This window comes from Anas platyrhynchos, chromosome 12, assembly GCF_047663525.1.
Source record: "Anas platyrhynchos isolate ZD024472 breed Pekin duck chromosome 12, IASCAAS_PekinDuck_T2T, whole genome shotgun sequence".
Taxonomy (NCBI): domain Eukaryota; kingdom Metazoa; phylum Chordata; class Aves; order Anseriformes; family Anatidae; genus Anas; species Anas platyrhynchos.
In genome coordinates this window covers 19,857,426-19,877,776 of record NC_092598.1, presented here as the reverse complement: position 1 = coordinate 19,877,776, position 20,351 = coordinate 19,857,426, and the positions used below count along the sequence as shown (strand labels likewise).

The window sequence follows — 20,351 nt, the reverse complement described above, 5'->3', positions numbered from 1 at the left end:
AGCAACATTATAAATGTTAACAGATTTCAGAAAGTGATTTTATGTTAATTCAAATGTTAATGTTGTCCGAGGCTGCTGAAAAGAAGGCAGGGCTGTGAAACAAGATAGACGTGGCAGTCAGTAGGAAAGCAATGGGAACACAAAGGGCCGGCTTGTGGTGTGGGTGGGTGAGTTTTATTAATTATATTTCCTTTAGTGCTGTAACAACAACCTGTCAGTAATCTGCACATCCAGTACTTAATTGACGTTAATGATTTTGCTGGCTCCCTGTCCTTGCCACCATCTCCCTGCACTGGCTCCGGCCACAGCTCGGTGAGAAGGGGTTGTGAGAAGCCCAGCCATCTCACATATCTCTTCCCAATCCCAATTAAGTCAATAAGTGCAGTGCCACTGAGCTGGGGCTGTTATTTCCAAGCCAAGTCTCATGTGCACAGCTCCCAGCCTACTTTCTGAGTATCTCAAGAAGCCTGCAACCCCCAGCACAGCCCCTCACAAAGGGATGTATTCAGGCATCCCTTGCCTCACCCCTGGGCCACAGACACAGGGATGGCCAGCAGCTCTCTAATACTCATGAGCAGCAGGTGCCAGGAAGAACACAGCCATCCCAAACCCAAAGCGTCCATTGTCCCTGCACTACCTTCATGGTGAAGGCATGGATATCTTTAAGCGCTTTGCTAGATCAGAGCAATTATAGAGGGTGAATTGGTGCAACTCAGAATTACCCTCTACCAGGGTTGCTCTGGTATCTCCATCATTTTCCTGGTGCCACCTGCAGCTGCCAGACAGCAATACATCCCAAATTCGCCATGATTTACCTTCTCTGGAGCTTAGCCCTGCCATTGTGTCTACCCATGAAACAGTCTCTGCATGGGTAAGCCAGTGGGCCCCCTCTGCAGCAGGAGGATCCAAACGAGCTGCAGCTACAAGCACAGCCCTGGTGCTACCAGGCTCCAGCCCTCAAGCAGCCTGTGGAAACCACAGGAGAAATCTGCAGGCTGAGCATGTGCAAGCAGTAGAAATGACAAAGCCAGGTTGTTCTGGACATACACACAAAGGCTTCTTGTTAGGTTCAGCTGAGACATTTCTTGCATCATGCTAGCACAAAGGTACGTGCACAAGTCAAGCAAATCGGCCTATGACAGCAGGACCAACAGAGCTGTGCTCCTGCGCAGTGCTCCATCCCTCCTTGGAGGGTTCTCAGCCTCAGCTCGTCCCCCTTCAGGACCCTCATTCCAGCCCCTTTGGATACCGGAATTAGGTCACAGCTGCCAGTGCAGCACCCCCAGTTGTCCCCACAGCCATCGTTCCTCATCCTTGTCTTCCCCCAGCTTCCTATCTCTGCCCTCTCAGCACCAAACCCTGCTGTTGCTCACCCAGGGCTCTGGTCAAGCTCTGAGCAGGGTGGCCAAGCCTTTGAGCCTTTCTCTTTCCCAGATCTCAGTTTTCCAGGGGAGAAAGCCAACAGACAGAGAGGAAGAAAACAAAAACCCTCATAAGTCTAGTTTTAATAGAAAAACAGGCTAAAAATTAAACAGGAAAAAGAAAAAAAAAAAAGAAAAAAAAAAAAAACTAAAAATAGAAAAACAGGCTAAAAATTAAACATAAAAATCAGCACATTCTCACAGCAAGCAAATGCCATCTTTTACCAGAAGACTTTGGGGGAACCATCCAGTGAGAGCCTGTGAACACCTAGGTGCTTCTCCCACTCTATGCAAAGTAGGTGGCCCAGGCAGCAAAATATTTAACAAATTGTTCTGCTGCCACTTCTCAGGGGAACACAATTGCTTAAAAAACTCAGATGAATATGGAGCGATCTACGGGGCACTTTGTTATGTTAATGACTGTTACCAACTGTCTCTCCTTTAATATAAAGTGTTGACTCATTGTCAGTGAGGGTGAGCCAAGACAGCCTGCTTGTGCCTTGCAGTCCTTCCACACTCACCCAAACTGCTCATGTGAAGACACTTTAATATGAAGAGACACTGTCTGTGGCCATTATTAATCTCCAGACTGAAGCCCGGAATACTAATAAAACCACAGAGAATAAGCTAACCTTTCTTCAGTGCATTCTTCATTCTGCAAGATTTTGGCCAAAATTGAAATATTTTTCTTTGATCTTACTAGCCTGTGGCTGTCAACCAGACTGCCCAAATCAAGGCTTAGGGAAGTTTTCACTTGACTTCCACTGTGCTAAAATAACATCCTTAGCCTGGCACATCTAAAAGGGGACACCTCCAGCTTCACAAACATCAGAAACCAACATTTTGCAGATCTGGCTGAGATGACAGAACAACTTGTTTATTCTCAGGCAGACCTTAAAATGTAACAAGCTTGAAGTGTAACAACCAAACCTCACTGCAAGCTGTATGGTCCAGGTATTACAGTGAGAGCTGGCAGGTACTTGGAAGATGAATGTTGGGGTGAATTAAAATGGTTATCTGTGAATTCTTTTGTCATGGTCAATAATCCTTAAGCATACAGAAAACTGGGGCTGAGGCCCTGAGCTGCACAGGCTGGCTTCTTGTTAGAATACTGCCTTCAATAAAGGCAAAAAACCTTGCATAGAATTATCAAATAAAGCACTGTATTACACTTTTCTTTCTGATGTTGTTACTCTGGGATTCAATCCAAAAATGCTCATACCATTTATTCTAGCTACACGCAGGGCACGCAATAGGTGAGTTCATGTTGCTGGAGTCTGAACACGATAACCTGGCAAACCGCTGTTGCTGCTTTTTGTTTTCCCCTGTGAAGAAAAAAAAAAAAAAAAAAAAGGAAAAAAACATTCCTACAAAGCTTTATTACATCTCTACTTCCACTGCAGCAAGTGCCTAATTTCCAGACAAGCCATTCATTTTCAGTCCTACCTGATGTCTCTTCCATCCAGGTTTAAAACCAAAGCGACTCCTGGAGTAGAGCACAATGACCTGTGCCACTGGCTGGTGTGGCAGCAGCAGCTCTAGCCTCCCAGCCTTAATGGATTTCTCATCCCTACATCATCAATGCGCGTGGCCATTCCTTTCCTGAAAGTCCACATCTGTGCACAAGTTACATTAGAAATTTTTATTTAGAGTTTCCCTGACATTACTGAAAATAAAAGAATCTGCCTCCAATAGAGGAAAATACGACTGACCAAGTTGAGCATTCAGGACTGGGAAAATCATCGACGTACTATGTCCTTCAGCTGCAGGATTTTCCAGGAAATGTCCAGGTTTGTTGCTTGCCTCTGTCACAAAAATTGTTTAGTTCATGATTAAAACAAGAATCATTTCAGTTTCAAGGAATTTTATTATATACAGTTAGTAAACAAAAACACTTCATCATTTGATTTGCTTTTATAGCTCAAGAGTCCATTAATATACGTAGCTGAATACTGTTTTTTTTCTTTCTTTTTTTTTTTTTTTTAAACAAAATGAAGACCAACTGAAATATTGCAAGGCATTAAATGCATTTAGATTTAGAGCACCATTTCCCCACCACAATTATGAACACTGTCCATAAATCCACTAGCTCCTCCTCTTTCCCAGGCTCATAAAAATCTAAGAAACGAAACCCTTGTTTCTGTAGCAAAGCCCAAGACAGAAGTGTAACATTTAAGTCTTGCGGTACATCACAGGACTACATGCTGATAAAATAAATATTTCCTCACTCAACAGAAGAGACAGTCTTGTTGGGTGATTGCAGGCAGTTCTTTACCCCATACCAGAAGGTGGTGCCTGCATCCAAGTACCTGCACCAGTCAGTAGCAGTAAGCCCTTTGTCTCAGGCCTAAGGGCAGAGGATTTTTGCACTCCTCACATTTAGTGGTCTCTTCAATTCAAACAAACAGATTCTTAAGAATTGAAATGTCTGGGAAGAGGAAGCACAGGTCTACCTGTCGCACATCGGCCAGACAATGGAATATCGGGGTATGCTTTGTGCATCGCTGTTGCTTGTATCCCAGGCAATCACATATCTCAAACCAAACAGAAACAAACCTTTCAATTTTTAATTTTTTTTTTTTCTTTTGAGCAGGCTGGCTGAAGTCTGATGGTATGTCAGCTCATGCATCTGCTATGCTGCTAGAGCACACAGGGACCCTGCACCCTGGCTGGGTGCTTGGAGTGCTGCAGCCACATCCACCCAGGCCTCGCAACCAGGTGCCAACGACCATTTCCAAACCATTGACGCTACAGCACAGGGAAGTGAACTTTAAAGACTAAGAGGAGGAAAGTTGGTTGGGGTTAGTCAGTTCAATGGTAAACCATTGAATTTCATCCTGGAATGTTATTGCAGCCCTGTTGAAACTTCAAAAAAAGCAGTACTTCATAAAATACATTTGCCTTCTCACTATACTCGTTACACAAGAACATATTCAGCTCGGTTAAACAAAAATAGTTTCCAAATACATATACAGTCAGTCTGCTTCTCTGAATCGCCAGTGGTTTTAGAACCAAAGCACTCTGGGATCAGAAAGTTCCTCCATTCTTCCTTCATAGCCATTTAATCTAATGTGCCCTCAAACATACCAGCCTGCAGACTTGAAAACCCTGGTTTTATTCAGTGTACAAACAACGCTTTTTCTTTTTCCAATCTCAAACTCACCATGAACAGAAATAAAAAGCTTCACATACAAACTTATTCTTTTGTGCTTGGCTTGGACTGATTATTTCAAGAGACTGAAAGAAGACAGATTACACGGTATTGAAATATTCTGCAGTCTTAATTAAATGTTTGATTAAGTATAAGTTGTGTCAGTAAAAGACAATTCAAAACTTGAGATGCAGATTTTATACTTTAACAATAAGACCTAATTTGAACCATTTGCAGGTAGGATGGCTGAAAGAGCCAAATCTCCAAAATATTTACTGTTCAAAAATCCAAACCATATGGCTGTTTTGTGTAGTCATCAACTCTGAAGCTCAGAAGTTTCACGGATTTTCAATAAGTGCTACAATGTCAAGAAATATACTGTAAAGTCTTCACCCCAATTATTAAAGGGTATACACCCTTTACTTCCTGACATCTTACAGGTAAGTCTGTTACTCCACCTTGGCTTTGTCTAAGACACCCTTTGCAGGTCTACAGGCTGGCACAGGCAGTGCAGGGAAGAGGGCAGAGGCAGTACTGCAGCAAGCAAGCAGGGCTGCTTCCTGACCCAGCATCATGCAACAGATCCACACATGGTGCTCATGGCACCCGGTGCCAGGGCCCAGGCCCAGCAGGAGAGCTCTCTAGGAAGGCTACAGCAGCTCAGGCCAAACTGACCTCAACCTTGATAGAAAGGAGGAGATGTGCTTAATGCCCGGCAAATTCAAGGCCAGACAAAATCTGTGCTATTTCACAGTATACCTGCTGGTATCGCCATCTCTCTCCCTCCCATTTATTTATTTGTTTATTTATTGGAGGTGACAGGGTTGGGGGGGGGGGGGGGGGGGGGGGGAAGGAAGGTTTGGATGGGGAATGAATGCGTAATGTGATACTTTACATGCATGCTGTTAAATGCCCAGAGGAAGTGCTTTCCCAGAAGTGGAAGGGGATTTATACCATCAAGCAGGGTAAGATAGGCCCATCTCATAACAAGCAGTGTGCTGCCCAACCCTCCCACCACACTGCATGTTGCTCCCCTGACTGTTTACCAGTGCACATTTACCTGATCTTGCAGTACCCTCCCTGGGTGCAATTCCCATGGAAGTACGGAGGAGAGCCTGATGTGGTCTTGGGTAATTCCCAAGCTGAGAACCAAGACAAGATGCTGACAGCATTGGGCAGATGATCCTACTGTTTTGTAGGAGACAAGACAAACCATGCAGGAGATATTTCTATGAACCACCATTAGATAATTGCAGCATTCTCTACAACCCAGCATCTAACAAAACCACAGTACTACCTACACATTTTCATTCTTTCCATTCCCCATTGCTCCTGTTTACTAAGACCAGCTCACAATTACAGCCTCCACTCAATAATTCAGGGCCATTTCCTTCAATACAATCACAGCTACCACTAACTTCCAAGGGCAATTTTACACTAGCAGTAAGAGAGAATCAGCACTTCCTTTTCACTCAGTTTCTCCAATGTCCCCAGCTTTCAGAACAAGGTGAGGTTTTGATACATAGTTATGACAAACCTTTCAGGAGGAAGATAATCATATGCCACCTGGGTTAGCACAGAATTCAATTTCTTTTCCAGCATGCTTTACACCAGCCTATAGCTATTAAAGGGAGACAGTTTCAAGCCAGAGAATGCACGGTAACGCATAGCTGAATTGTTTTCCTGCTATTCCCAAGAGCCCACAAGCCCCAGGCTCCTGGGCCAGGAGCATGTACCGTCTTCAGCAAGCAGCATCATGTGTTACTCTGGGGCCTTCTTCCCCTGGATCCCTCTCCTCATCTTTCAGGTAATGTGCTCTAGGTTCAAAGCAGCTTGCAGAAGCATCTTATTTTACATCAGCTCATCTGCTGCACAAACTTTGGCCCACTTGTAAAAATACACTCACCCTTTTTCTCCTGTCTCTTCAGGCAGAGCTGCCTACTTGCTTCTGCCCACCCAACAAAAATCCATCTCCAGCTTGATTCATAACTTGAAATAGTTTATAAGAATAGGATTCTCAGGCAAAGAAACAGGGATGGAACATCCTGTTGGTTTTTTTTTGGTGTTTTTTTTTTTTTGTTTGTTTGTTTTTTATAGGGACAATTATTTTCCTTCAATAAATATTTTCCTTTAAAGAATTCCCCTTAAAAAAACATCCACTGTTCTTCCCCCAAATGGTTTCTACTCTATAGCAACTAATGCATAATTTTTTTAAGCTACCCTAGAAAGACAGCACAGAGACATAAGTATCTACACATAGAGCAATGTTTTAAGAATATTTTGTTTGTGGCTGTGTAAGAAATTGACAAGAAAACAGATAATATGGTAGGTTAGCCCTCTTGGAAAGCATAGAATCTCTGGTGTGTGGCTGCATTGACCTAGAAAGCTCCAAGCCAAGATCTCCACACACTGAGCAGACCACTTTCACAGAAATAAAGCAGGTTGACCTTTGAGGAGAGTGGAAAAAAGTTATATTGGTGGGACCAACATTTAACTTGGAGATATGATTTAGGAAGAGGCCAGTTACATGAATAACTTTAAGTATATTTAACAAATAGTTTTCCCACACAGCCCAGAGAACAAGGAATATTGACTAGAAAGTTCTATTTAGCTTAAACTAAAAGCTTAAATATTCATAACTGTGACATTATTACAGTTATTTTATTGGAGTTAAAAGTAACAAAGTGTAATTCTCATTTATAAGGAGTCAGTCAGTTTTAAAATGACTTAAAAAAATTCAACTAAGCACAGAAGTAACAGAAAAACTAGTACCAAAGTCCCAGGAAGAGGTCCTCCCTACCCACCCTCCCCCCCAGGGTTTTGAATTCTAAATGTAAGAACAAGTACCAAAATGTGTCCTGACACTTCTTCCACTGTTACAAACACTTTTGATAGCAGGCAAATATAAAATTCCTTTGTCTAGGACATGTAGAACTCTGAAAAAAGAAAACTTCTCTGAAATGGCAAACTTGTTGAGCTAACATTTGCACTTGATCACATAGACTTATAACCATTCATTACAAGGAAAAAAAAAAAAACAAAACAGCAGCACCAAATAATTCACTTACCATTAGTTACAGTAGGCATTTTTATTACATCAGAGCTTTAACATTTACCAGAATACTGGGTCAGGTAGAAGGGAAAGGGAGAATAACTTAAAGCAGCCTTGGTGGAAACTAACATTTAGAAAAGTTACCATCAGCAGAGTAGGAGCTTCCAGAAATACAGATGTTCTAGCATCTACACAATCTACAGGACGTGGTGAACCCTAGTAGTCTCACAGATGTTTTCAGTGTTGTTGAACAATCCTTCAAAGTGAACATCATAAGAAAAACAAGCAACCATTTTTACATCTATTTCCCTTTTCTTCAGAAACATGACTTTCCAGAAATGGTCTTACTATGAATTTTCAGATGTTACCAAGATTAAGGACAACACTTGCCATGAAACTGTAATTAAAAGGCACACACCATCCAGAATTCAAATTTGCACAAGTGACTAATTGTCAGAGAATATGCCAAAATCCCGAAGTTTAAGTAATTTTTTTCTTTAAACATAAGCTTCTTTCCTACTTAATAGCAAGAAGTGATCAATACAATAATCCAGACACTCCAATTCAAGAAGTTCCCAACACATTTGTCATTAGCATGTGTTGTGAAAGGATTCCCCATATACTCATCATACTTATTATCCCCTGTAGTCATTTGCAACTGAATAAGGAAAATCTAACTGCCCAACATGAAAATTTTATCTTTAGTATCCAAAAATGATGCTTTCATTGGTAAGCCAGTAGTGGTAAATAAATAATGTGATAGTTACTATATTCTTTGCACCCAACTCCCACACTACTAGTGGTCACAGTCTGAAAAACCTTAGCTGACCATAATTAAAAGAAAAGTAGGAATATACATAAAAACCAGCTGTCTTAGACAGCATTTTTATTAAAAATGGATACACAGAGACATAGCAGCATTTACAATAAAGAGTTTTTAAAAAGGCATCAGGTTGTAAGCCAACCATCTGAAAAAAAGGCTTTGAAATGTAGTCTTCCACAGCACATTTTGCCCATATGTCAATAGGGAACAGTATAACTGCCACTTATCCAAAGGACAAACAGGCACAGACACAGTAACTCATCTAAATTTCAATCCCTTTTTCTGAATAGTTGGTCACATCAAGCATCACCCTCCATAGCAGCATTTGGAGCACTCGGTGTGCTTTTAAGTGGCTGGTGTACTTGATCCATTTCTTTAAAATATTTTAACGTTCAATAAAAATATTTCAAATAGAAAAAATCTTCTGTCATGAAAAAGGCAAGGTTTCCTTTTCAAATTCCATAAAAGCTTATGAACTTCACTGGCAGCCTTTCCATAATGGAGCAGAAGTTAGAACCAGCAGAACAGGCACTTCAGCAAAATTGTCTGTCAACAGTTTGTATAGTCACATCTGCTTCAGTCCAGCCGACTGTTTCTTACTACTTTGTGGTGGTGTAAGGACCCCAGTGGGGAAAGGTGAAGTCCTGTTTTGCTCAGCCAATATGGCTTGTTTTGCTTGAGCTTTGTCCTGAAAGCACAGAAAAAAGGGAGAAAATCTTTACTTTGCTATATCAGTGGAACAGATTAATATGATTTGGTGTTTTGTAACTTCATATATTAGCAATCTGGAAATGCATATATACTAGTAACTGATAAAAACACTATTGCAATACACAATAGCCAGTGAATGAGCCCCAGAGATTAATATTGAACTTTGGGAATCTTTTGGAATCTGATGGTCAGCATTAATAGTATTAGTATTTTCAAGACAGTTAAATTTAGAAGCTACTGAACAGTAAGAGGTTTAACTTCTACTATGATTAAATAACCTAAATATTAAAAAAGTCTGATTGTTTAGATTAGGTAGATTAAAAGGCACGATTGTTGGACACGATTTTGATCCTTTGCAAGTTTCTCAAGCTAAGAACCACTACTGCTTAACTTCTTGTCAACCACCATTGTCACATAGCAGCTCCCTGAGATCAGTCTCAAATGATCAGTCTTTATTTTCATTTTTCATCAGATAAGGTTTTATTTCCCATTTTTCCTATAGAGAAAGGTCTAATACACAATATTTGAAGTACCCCAAGGGCAGAAATATGCTTCCCATTTCTAGGGTAATTATTTGTTGTTTGAGATGAGGCTGAAATCACGATCACCTTTTTGTACTAAACACTGTATAAGTCAGGTTTCTTCCCCTGTAATTTTGCAGCTAGAGTACCACCTTATGTCTTTTACCATCTGCACACACTCAAGTCTCAATCCAATAATGTTTCACTTGAACTTACTGTATGTTCTAACCAAAGAAACAAGATTTAGGAGATTTTAAGACAGTTTGTCTTCATTGTGCACATACGTACCAGCAAATCCAAGCTGTTTATGTGCGTCTGTATATTGTGCAAGTCTTCAGGAGCTATACCTCTAAAGTGTTTGAGTTTGGAGCTTCCTACTTCCCGTATAGCCATAGCAAATGGAACCATCCATTTTACACATTCCTCTATCTCACACCATTCATAACCTGGAAGACAAGACACATGCTGATCTGCCTGAATTAAGGCTTATATTTGAAAATAAATTAGACTGTCTGTAAATGCCAGCATTACATACCTGAAACTTTCTGCATCAACTCAGATGAAGAGAAGTGGTACAAAGCAGAAGCTGCAAGTACACCATATGTATATTCCAAGCAGCCAATATCCAACACACAGAGATCCAAGAGCTACAAGACGACAGATGTTTAATAAGTCTATTGCAAAACAACATTTTTTTCAGATGAAAAAGCATTTGAAGGATGAAATCAGCCTTACCTCCGCTATTTGTACAAATATTTGTTGTGGATATTGTCGCAACAATACCTCATAAAGCTCATTTAAATATGCAACTTGCATGTAAATGTTTAGCCATGATACAACTGTCAGTGGATTTAAGTTCCAATTAAGAGCCTGAAACAGTAGACATACACAAGACTTCAGTATTAATAAAGAACTCATAACTTAGACCATGCAACTTTTTTTACTCTAGATAGAAACCTATGATTCCTGCTGGTCAAGGCATCTTTGGAACATGCCCATCTAACCCTCTCCCGTACATCCTCCTATTGATAGGGTTGATGAACAATTACTTCTGTTAAATATTCATGTATCGGTGGATACTTTAAATCACCTATTACCTAGAAGACACTATTTTTCAATTAGAAATTGAATCTCTTACCAGCACTTAGGATTAATTGAGACTCTCTGCTTTTAGTTGACTATGCTATACCTTTTTAAAAACATAAAGCAGAACTAATCCTACTTAGAAATATTACCTTCATAATGATCAATTCCATACTGAGGATTTCATCTTCTGTACAAGCTCCATCCGTAACATAGGCAAACTGGTGCAACTTTGGTGGATAAATTTCCTGAGAGATAGGAGATCAAGCATTCAATATGAGAAATAGTTTGTAACTAGTCCCATGTGTTAAAAAGCAGAACAACCTACTGCCACTTCAGCATTTCAAGGCAGATGGGGGAAAAAAAAATAACCTTCCCATCCTAACTCATTATTCTCCTTTACCTTTAATATACATAGACGTGTTTTTTAACCTTTCTGCCCTTAGTCTTCATCTTTCACTTCTGAAAGATCAGTACAGCATGCATTGTTTGACTATAACATCACTGAGGTGGTATCATAATTGACATTGAGATTTACTATTTTTAAATACATCCTTTTATCCTTTGTGTTGTGTAGCTCTAATGGTCACAGACACTTGTATACCTACCAGGGTGTACAACCTTATAAAAACTGTTAGAGTAATGACATCAGGTCTTGCAAGTTGCAGACCAATACCAATTGACCATAGAAGTTCCAGTGGACAGTTAAAGGTAGTAGCTGTATCAATGCAACCACTATCCTTATTAGATTTTCCACATTAGTGTTACTGCTAACACAGAAGCTGAGATATATTGCTGGTCCAAGGTTAGCTGCAAGAGATACTGCATGGATTGGAACAGGTCAAACAACTCCTCAAACCCTACCATTGGAACTGAGCTGCTTTTCAACCTGAGGAGACAGCTTGGCCTAACTGCTCAACAAGTGCAAGGTTCACCTTAAACAGAGTTCACTAATGAAATCTAATTGTTTAGAAGCAGAAGAATTTGTGCTTAAGAATAGACTGAATATTAATATGCCTCTTAAAAGAAGGTGATAACTTAAAATAATTTAAATGTTCAATTTTTTCCAGTAAATAAGGAATAAGACTCTATTATCTGGTAGATACTCCACTGACAGTAGAATTGCAACAAGTGGTCTCAATGTAGAGCAGCCAGCCAAAAATTCATTTAGCAACAACAATTAAAAACATTAGATTTGTTCTAACACTGAAGAAATTATTCTTTTAGGACTAAAGATAGATACTGTGATGTTAGTTAGTCTTAACTTTAACCACTTCTAAAATATAGGAAGAATTTTGAAATTTATTTTTTTGTCTCCCACTCAAATGATAGCATCAAGCTCCATAAAGCTTGCCAAAATGCATCTTGTGCATAATAAGTCTGCTGTCTGTCCATTCACTTTTTTTTTTTTTTAAGGTAAAAGCTGGAGATACTTACCTCAAGCTTTGCTGCTATGAATAAAGAAGAGATCCCAATAAGCTGTAATAGTGTTTTTACAACATTCTGTTGCGTTGCCATAAACCGATCAAAGAAATCTTGTGCTAAATAAAAAGTTTCTCTATGAAGCTTGTAGACTTCACAAACCTAGAGAGGTATCAGATTAAAAAAGGTCAAGAACAGTGTTAGAGTCAAAAGCAGATGCTACAGATGCATTAAAAAAATCCAAGACCTAGACGTAAAATTCATATTAGGTTTCTGCTTCATTGATACTGAGAACTAATAAGTTAACTAAGAGCAGAAGCTAAGCAGTTTCCTTTGACTCATGAGACAACTGCCACTACAGTAACTCCTCAAAAAAAAAAAAAAAGCAAACAGATTAGAGTGAAAGCCCTTTTAAGAAATGCATGTGTTCTAATAATGTCAGACCTGCAGTTCCTCATATTCACTAACATGCATCACTCCAACACCTTAAAAGAGAAAATTCTCACAACTGCTTTAGAATGAAGAATAGAGACTATGTCACCAAGTCATTCAAGCAGCAAAAAAATACTCCCATACAGACAGTGGGGTTGTAGTACATTCTACAAGCCAGTAACAGATAGAGGCTCCCCAGAGAACTTAGAGCAGCCTACTCAAAGGAGGCCTACAAGAATGCTGGAGAGGGATTATTTATCAGGGAGTACAGGGGTAATGCACTCAGTGGAGGACAAGGGGTAATGTCTCTAAGCTAAAAGAGAGTAGATTTGAGATTAGATATAGGGAAGAAATTCTTTACTCAGAGGGTGGTGAGGCACTGGAACAGGTTGCCCAGAACAGTTGTTGACCCAACCCTCGAAAAAGTTCAAGGCCAGACAGGATGGCGCTTTGGGCAACTTGGTCCAGTGGAAGGCATCCCTGCCCACGGAAGGGAGGTTGGAACTAGATGGTCTGTACAGTCCCTTCCAAGCCAAACCACTCTATGATTTATGTTGTGAGATGCATCTAGTCTCTAATGCAACTCCCCTTCCTTCTTACAGTAACTTGCATAATCATCTGTGCAGGTTTTCCTGCAGCATGAACTTAAAAAGCTTACATCGCAGAGCATTAGGGACTAATCTAAATGAATATTGGAATACATTGTTGGTACATGCACCATCAACTCAATTTACTGTATGGATATATATGTTTTGCAATTTGGTGCCACTCGTTGATGACCTTAAGATGGTGACAAGTGTCTAGTGATAATGGATTATGCAAAGATCACAAACAGTAGTCGTAGCAGTTACAGCATACTTCAGCAAAAGCATGTTTGAAATACTCTCAGGCACAGAGAAACTCACCTCCATTAGCCAGTCTAGAAGAATTGTTCGCATTTTAGGTTGCAGGAGAGGGTGCCTTTGCATATAAAGTTTATCCCTCACATATGTATCCTCTTTGTTTATCATGTTTTTCCATACATCATCTCTGTTGGCCCAGCTAAGACAGAAGAATATGTTTAGTCTCAAGTCTAAGACAAAAGAAGACAGACAAGCAGTAGCAAAACAGTAGACTTACCCCAGAACTGGTAATGGTGAAGCTCTAGTTGGAGCAACATTTAGATGTATAAAGTGAGAGTAATCAACACCAACTGGATCATCATCTTTATCTGGAGTAGGAATCAGCATATGGGGATCTTTGTTAATGTTATTCCAGGACGGCTATTAAATGAGAGAAAATATTTTACACTATGACTTTAAAATAATAATTTTAGCTACAAATAGATGATAGACGTTGGAAAGAAATTATGACAGAAATGGTGATTAATTCTTTAAACTGTACAGAATCAGAGGCTGGAAGGGAATTTTGGAAGTCATCTTGCCCAATGCTCCTATTGAAGCATGGCTATCTACAGCAGGTTGCTCAGGAACACATCCAGACAGCTTTTGAATATCTCCAAGGAGAAAGACTCCAGCCTCTGTGCAACCTGTTCTAGTGCTCTGGTCACCTACACAGTAGGAGAGAATTTTCTGATGTTCAGACAGAACCTCCTGCATTTTATTTTACCCCATTGCCTCTTGTCTTGGAGACAGGCTCTCTTCAGTGGTGTCCAGAGACACCTGATTGTGTCTTCCCTTATTTATTTATATGTATTTATATACATTGACAAAATCCTCCCTGAGCCTTCTCTTCTCCAGGCAGAAGGGTCCCATCTCTCTCAGTCTTTAGGAGAGATGTTCCAGTCCCTTAATCATCTTATGGAGCCTTCGCTGGACTCTCACCAGTACTCATCTGGTTATGAGTCTCCCTTGTAACATGGAGCCCAGACCTGGACACAGGACTCTAGTGGAGCAGAAAGGTGTTGCTCATTTTCACAGCAAAATTTGCAACTAGATCTGAACAACATTTATTTTGTTTTGCTTTTGAAGGACCATAACTATACTGTGGAAGGGTATTTAAGTCAGTGTCTCATGTTGTCATGTCACATTTTGCCTTCAGGTAAAGAATAAGCAGATGCAACTTGAAAAATCTAATTTCTGCTTGAAATTATACAAATGCAAGGTCAGAACTTCTGGTAAGCAATACGTAGGCAGAATGCCTGGAGTTCTTGGTTCCCTGTGAAACATCCTTGACAATGAACACAGCAAAACTGTAATTTATAGAATGTTCTTTTCACTTGTTCTTTGCGTAGTGTTATGTTAAAAAATAAAACACTTCAGTTGATCAAGTTGTTTCATGAATAAAGCAAGTACATGTTAAGGAAGTGCCACTAAAGCATCAAGTCAACCATTTCACAGAGAATTTTGCCAAGGCCTGCAAACATTAGAACCTATCACAGCCTTTTTCTCTGATTTGGACCAGAATGTACATTCAGAGTTACTTTCCTCCTGGCTAACTGTTAAAGCTGTGGGCATACACTTTTCCCATTTCCCCAGAAAAATACTACTTCTTTTATTTCACTGTAAACTAAAAAGCCAGCCCCATGTCACCATGCATAAGCAAGTCAAAACTTAGCATTTCCCTTTAAGTGTAAAAGGCAGCCATCTTGCTGCAGCAATAAAAGGACAGAAATCCTTAACAATATTCCTAATATACTCCAATAATAATAATAAAGAATCTCTAAGATGCCAGCAAGTAAAACATTCTACCTGAAATTTTGCCCCTCTCAGAGAAGCTTCCACACCTCGTTTTTGCTGTCCTTGCTACAAGTGACATCACTTTCCAACAAAATGGCTACCTCCTAGCACCAGCTTCAGAAACAGAAACCACTAACTTCAGAAATGAAAGCCATAGTTCAATCATAGTTATGACTGATTTATACTGTGAGATAGATAGGTAGTTTTCTTTTGGATTTCTACATGCAAACACAGCATAGCTCCATAGTGCCCAATAGTATGTAGCCCATAGCTACATACTCACCCAATTCCATGATTTAATTCAGGCAGCGTAGAAGGAAAAAAGACAGAATAGAATCTTTATCATAAAAATGTAAGATTTCTTATGAACTGAAATTTGAATAAGTGTCACATTAGCATTGCTTTAAGTTAATTTTTGCCCTCCCTCACAGACAGACTTTAGATACACTTTGTCCTCCCAGCTGCATGACAAGCCCAGCTGCCAACAGCTTTTGGAGAAGCACTGTCTTATCAGTTAATCAGCAAACCAACAGAAAAGCCATAAATTATAATATTTAAAGCTACCTACTACATCAGCAACATCTAAAATAAACGGGTTTTGCTCCACAGAGTTCTTTACCAAAGTAGGTATCACACATACTACAAGGAAACAACAATGGCAATTGATTTAAGAAAGATTTCACCATTCACAATCTTCTATAAGGAAACAAATCAGGGTTCAAGAGCCTCTTAGATGTTTTGAAAAGGGAAAACAAAGACACTACATTGCATAGGAGTGGGAAAGGTCAGTTGGTCTCACCCCAAAAAGTAGCATCTTAACAGACAAACATCAATATCAACTACTGGACTGCAGCCTTACTTTGCCCATCAGAAATAGTAATAGCTATAGTTCAAGCCATTCTCCACTCACAGGAAGCATTAGAGGTTGAAGCATAGGGCTTTTCTTCACCATTAGAAAGGGATTCCAGAAGTATCAAAAAAAAAAAAAAAAAAACACAGAATCACACAGAATTTCTAGGTTGGAAGAGACCTCAGGATCATCGAGTCCAACCTCTGACCTAACACTAACAGTCCCCACTAAACCATATCCCTAAGCTCTACATCTAAATGTCTTTTAAGAAAAGAATAAAAGAATAACTCACATAATCAGATTGTTCCCATTCTTTTTGAATAGCATAGGAGATTCTGGTACTTTTAATTTTCAAAATGGTCTGAATATCACCCTGCCCTACATTAGGCCAAAGTCAAGCTCTCAGCTTGAATATGGTTAACATTGCTAACATGCTTGTTCAGAGATGTGTTTTTTGTTTTGCTTTCTCTTCCCTTTTATAGAATCTCTTCAGGAGATATTTTTCAAATCAGTTAGATAGAACATTTTGACAGCAGTAAGACTGGATTCTGAAAAAATAGCTAGCGAGAAACTGATCAAAACTATTTCTGGAAAGTTTGCTCTGTCTCTTAACTCAAAGCATTAGCTAGTTCCATCTCAAGACTTCTTACAACTTCTAGTTTCCATTCTCCACTCTAGATTGGGGAGACCATGTTCTTCGAATCATAATTGCATGGACTACTCTAATCTAGTTGGATAAATTTGGTTTTACACAGAGCCTTGGAAGTGCATGTGTCCCCAGAAAGCAGCCAGAATTAATATGAGAATTGCTAGCAGAATTACAGCAGTGCCACTTCTCTGAAATCAAACACAGAATTTATGCAATATTCTGCTGTCACAAACCTGATGATATAGCCACCCTTTCATCACATAAAGGGTAACGGCATCCTAATTAAGAACTCAGGCCTTATGTTCAACAGAAGCAAACTAATGAATTGACTATGAAGATGCCATCAAGTGGAATGTGACTACGATATTTTGCCTCATGTATAACCTAGTGTCAGTAAACAATTTATTTAATGTAAAAGTCATGTGGTATAGGCTGCAGTGGATTTATAGCTACTTGCATTTCAGAATTGTTGTGCCTCAACAGAATAACTACCTCACTGGCTATCATACAAGCCTGCTATACTGCTGCTGGAACCATAAACATATTCTCATTAGTGGCCCATGGCAATTTGTATCAGAGAATAGCTTGTGTCACACCATAGACTGAAGAGCTGCTGCTGTGCAGCCAAATGTTAGCTTTTTTAAACAGATCTGTAACAATCTGGCTACTTTGTCACAACAAAAAACCTTCTCTATGTAGGGACTGATACACAGGTATCCATTTTTATCTATGTTTTACAGAACCAAACAGCCAAATTCCTACCAGTATTCTATGAGTAACTTGATAAATTCCTGAATAAATATTTTGGACATCAATTACTTAAATTACCTACATTTTAATATACCAGTTATTCCTGAAAATAACATTTAATAGCAGCACACAAAAACAAACAAACAAAAAAAAAAACACAACATTGGAAGTCTATCTACTTTAAAAGTTGAAGATAGATATATGCAAAATATACTCCAAGCTTCTTTCCACCATTTTCCTGGATTGGGTCCACAATAAGTTGTTTTTTTTGTTTTTTTTTTTTTGTTTTGTTTTTTTTTTTTAAACAATACCTTATTATTATGCAATAAACACATATGAGAAGCATTTACTCAGTCCAAACAGAATGAATCTTTTGGTAAAGAACTGTGGTGAAGGACAGGCAGCTCTTCCTTGTCAGAAGTGAGAGATTAGTTTAATATACTGCACAAAAGAAAGACAGAAGGGAAGGAGAGATCCCCTCATTAAATGCTCACCATTTGAGCCCTGCTTAATATGTTGACTGATAACTAGTATACGCAGTTGCAACAAGCAGAGGCCATTCCAAACAATGATGCCCATCTGTTATGGTAGCACTTCAGTCTTAGAACTTCCAGCTGCCACTGCTGGTTAGATGTGCCACATTATGCATAGCCTTGCGTACCAAATGAGTACGGTCTGTACTCCCTGATCATGACTTTTGCAGCTTAAGTATCACTCTGCATGTGTGTTAACTGGCTGAAGTCCTAGCAACAGAGTGAGCAAGCATGTGTGTGTATGCAGAGGAAGAAAAAATTGAATAAAACTACTTCAGAAAGTAGGCTAATCTTGCTCTTTTATTTAGAGCAAGCATCTCAATATATGAACGCATCATGCTTTCAACACCGTATACCAACGTAGCATCCAATATAAACACCAATATCCAGAGCATGCCAGATTTGAAGAATATAAGGGCACTTAAGGGAGTTAGAGGATGCTGGTGGAATACATTTCGACTTTGTAACTCGGAGCATTCTGTGTCCTATTCAGGAAAACTGGCCCTGGTCACGACTAGCCTCCACTGAATGGCCTGATTTAAGTCCTTTAGCCACAGCTTAAGTGACTTCCCAGAAGTTATCCACAGAAAAATTAAGCCTACTTCACCACCACAGTAGCATCTTACAGCATAAGCCTCAAGGTTCTAATCAGGAACTTCTAGTACTCTGTCAGCCTGATAAAGACACTTGCCAAAGGGAACAGAGCTGGCTGTGAAAGGAACAAGTGATCTTTCCTCTCTCCCAGGTGATTTGTAAGCATAGACATGGTTGCAAAAAGATCAGTCTAAAACATGACTCTGTGTGCTAAAATGCCTCATGCTTCAGCCTGCAAGACATAGAAGGTACATAAGAAAAGCACCATATACTTGCAGGTCTCTAAATAAGAGAATGTGGAATTCCATCATGTGGAACTAAATGCATATGAAGGCTTTCGTGAGGTACACCCTTGCACTCCCAGGACAGTTGGGAATGTTAACGTAAGGGTTTAGGCCAATAGGGGTCTTGTCTCTCGCCAAGACTCCAAAGTATGCTGCATGAACTGAAGTGCTTTGTGTTCTTCATCAGCCAGGGTTGGTAGCCCTCTTGGCCACTGCAATACAGCACATGGTAGCTGCATGCCTGTGGCATTGTGTCCATAGTATTAATGTACTGCAAAATAACATTAGAGTTAACTGAGAATGCAGGAACATGACCTGAGGCCAAATCAGTTACCTGGTTTTCATATTGCTTTTTTCTATTCATTTCCATTTGGGCAATTTCTTCATCGGGATCCTGTAAGAACTACAAAAAGAAACATACAGCATTAGGAGCAGAAACCATGGGATGAACCAGCACTCACTGCTGCAACACACACCCAGATCCTTCAGGACCACAGCCCTGTGACAGACCACCACTGGAGCACCCCGACCACCACATGGTCACCAGCCACCCAACAAAAGGGCGCAGGAGCCCACGGGCCAAGGCACGCAGCAGGGCAGGAGTTGGCCTGCGAGGGCCAGGGCGAGCCACGCTTCCTGCCCCGGCCTGCACTCACCGTGGCCACATCAGCTTTCCTCTTGCGGGCTCGCATGGCACCCTCGGCACCCCCTTCCCCCTTGGCCGGGGCCTTCTCCTCCGCGAAGTCGCTGCCAAGAAACAAGGAGCTGGAGGAGCCCGGCGGCGGGGAGCCTCCCCCCGGGCTCGCCTAATGGAGACTTCGGCCTAGGCGGCCCCAGCCCCGCGCGGACTCACCTCTCCCGCCGCATGGTGCCCCGCCGGGGCGAGCAGCGGCCCTGCGCGGGGCCGGCGGGGAGCCGCGAGGGCAGGGGCCGGCAGGGAGCCGCCGCGCAGGCCTCCGCCAGCCGGGCCCCAGCCCCCACAAAGGGCCGCGCCAAGGCCCGGCGGCGGGGCGGGAGGCTGCGGCCGGGCACCCCGGGGGGGCGGCCCCGGCTGCTCCTTCCCTGCCCCCGTCCCTCACCCACCCACCCGCGGCGGCCGCCCGGGAGCTCGGCGGAGGCCGCCCGGCGGCGGGGCGCCGGGGCAGGGCGGGAGGAGCGCGGCGCGGGCTCCGCTGGGCGCCTCCTGCCTCACGGCGCGGCCGCTCCCGTCCCTGCGCACAGCGCGGCCGGCGCCGAGCGGGACATTTAAACGCGCGGCTGCGGGGCCGCCTCCCCGCCCGCCCGCACACGTGGCCCCGCGCCCAGGCCCCGCGGGACGGCGCCCGGCCGGGGCGGGGTCTGCGGGGGGCGCCGCTCCGCCGCCGGGGCCCGGGGCTGCGGGGTCGGGGCGGAGCGGG

The 20,351-nt window shown here is 41.4% G+C and overlaps 1 protein-coding gene across 1 annotated transcript; it reads right to left on the bottom strand.

Annotated features, from left to right (window-relative positions):
• Positions 1–7,631: 7,631 nt before the first annotated feature.
• Positions 7,632–19,959, bottom strand: CCNE1 (cyclin E1). The gene is made up of 11 exons (XM_027466979.3): positions 19,808–19,959; positions 19,611–19,701; positions 19,289–19,357; positions 13,736–13,878; positions 13,522–13,657; positions 12,200–12,346; positions 10,915–11,010; positions 10,415–10,549; positions 10,215–10,326; positions 9,968–10,125; positions 7,632–9,135 (listed from the first exon to the last, which is right to left on the bottom strand). The coding sequence occupies exons 1-11, from the start codon at positions 19,819–19,821 to the stop codon at positions 9,013–9,015; spliced, it is 1,224 nt and encodes a 407-aa protein (XP_027322780.1). The 5' UTR covers positions 19,822–19,959; the 3' UTR covers positions 7,632–9,012.
• Between the last annotated feature and the right edge of the window lie 392 nt (positions 19,960–20,351).

What these genes read in the sequence shown, in the direction of transcription:
- CCNE1 (XM_027466979.3), bottom strand. An exon ending in TCACCATTACCAGTTCTGGG is followed by an intron (nt 13,658 to 13,735) that starts GTAAGTCTACTG and finishes CTTCTGTCTTAG; the next exon opens with CTGGGCCAACAGAGATGATG. An exon ending in TTCTAGACTGGCTAATGGAG is followed by an intron (nt 12,347 to 13,521) that starts GTGAGTTTCTCT and finishes ATACCTCTCTAG; the next exon opens with GTTTGTGAAGTCTACAAGCT.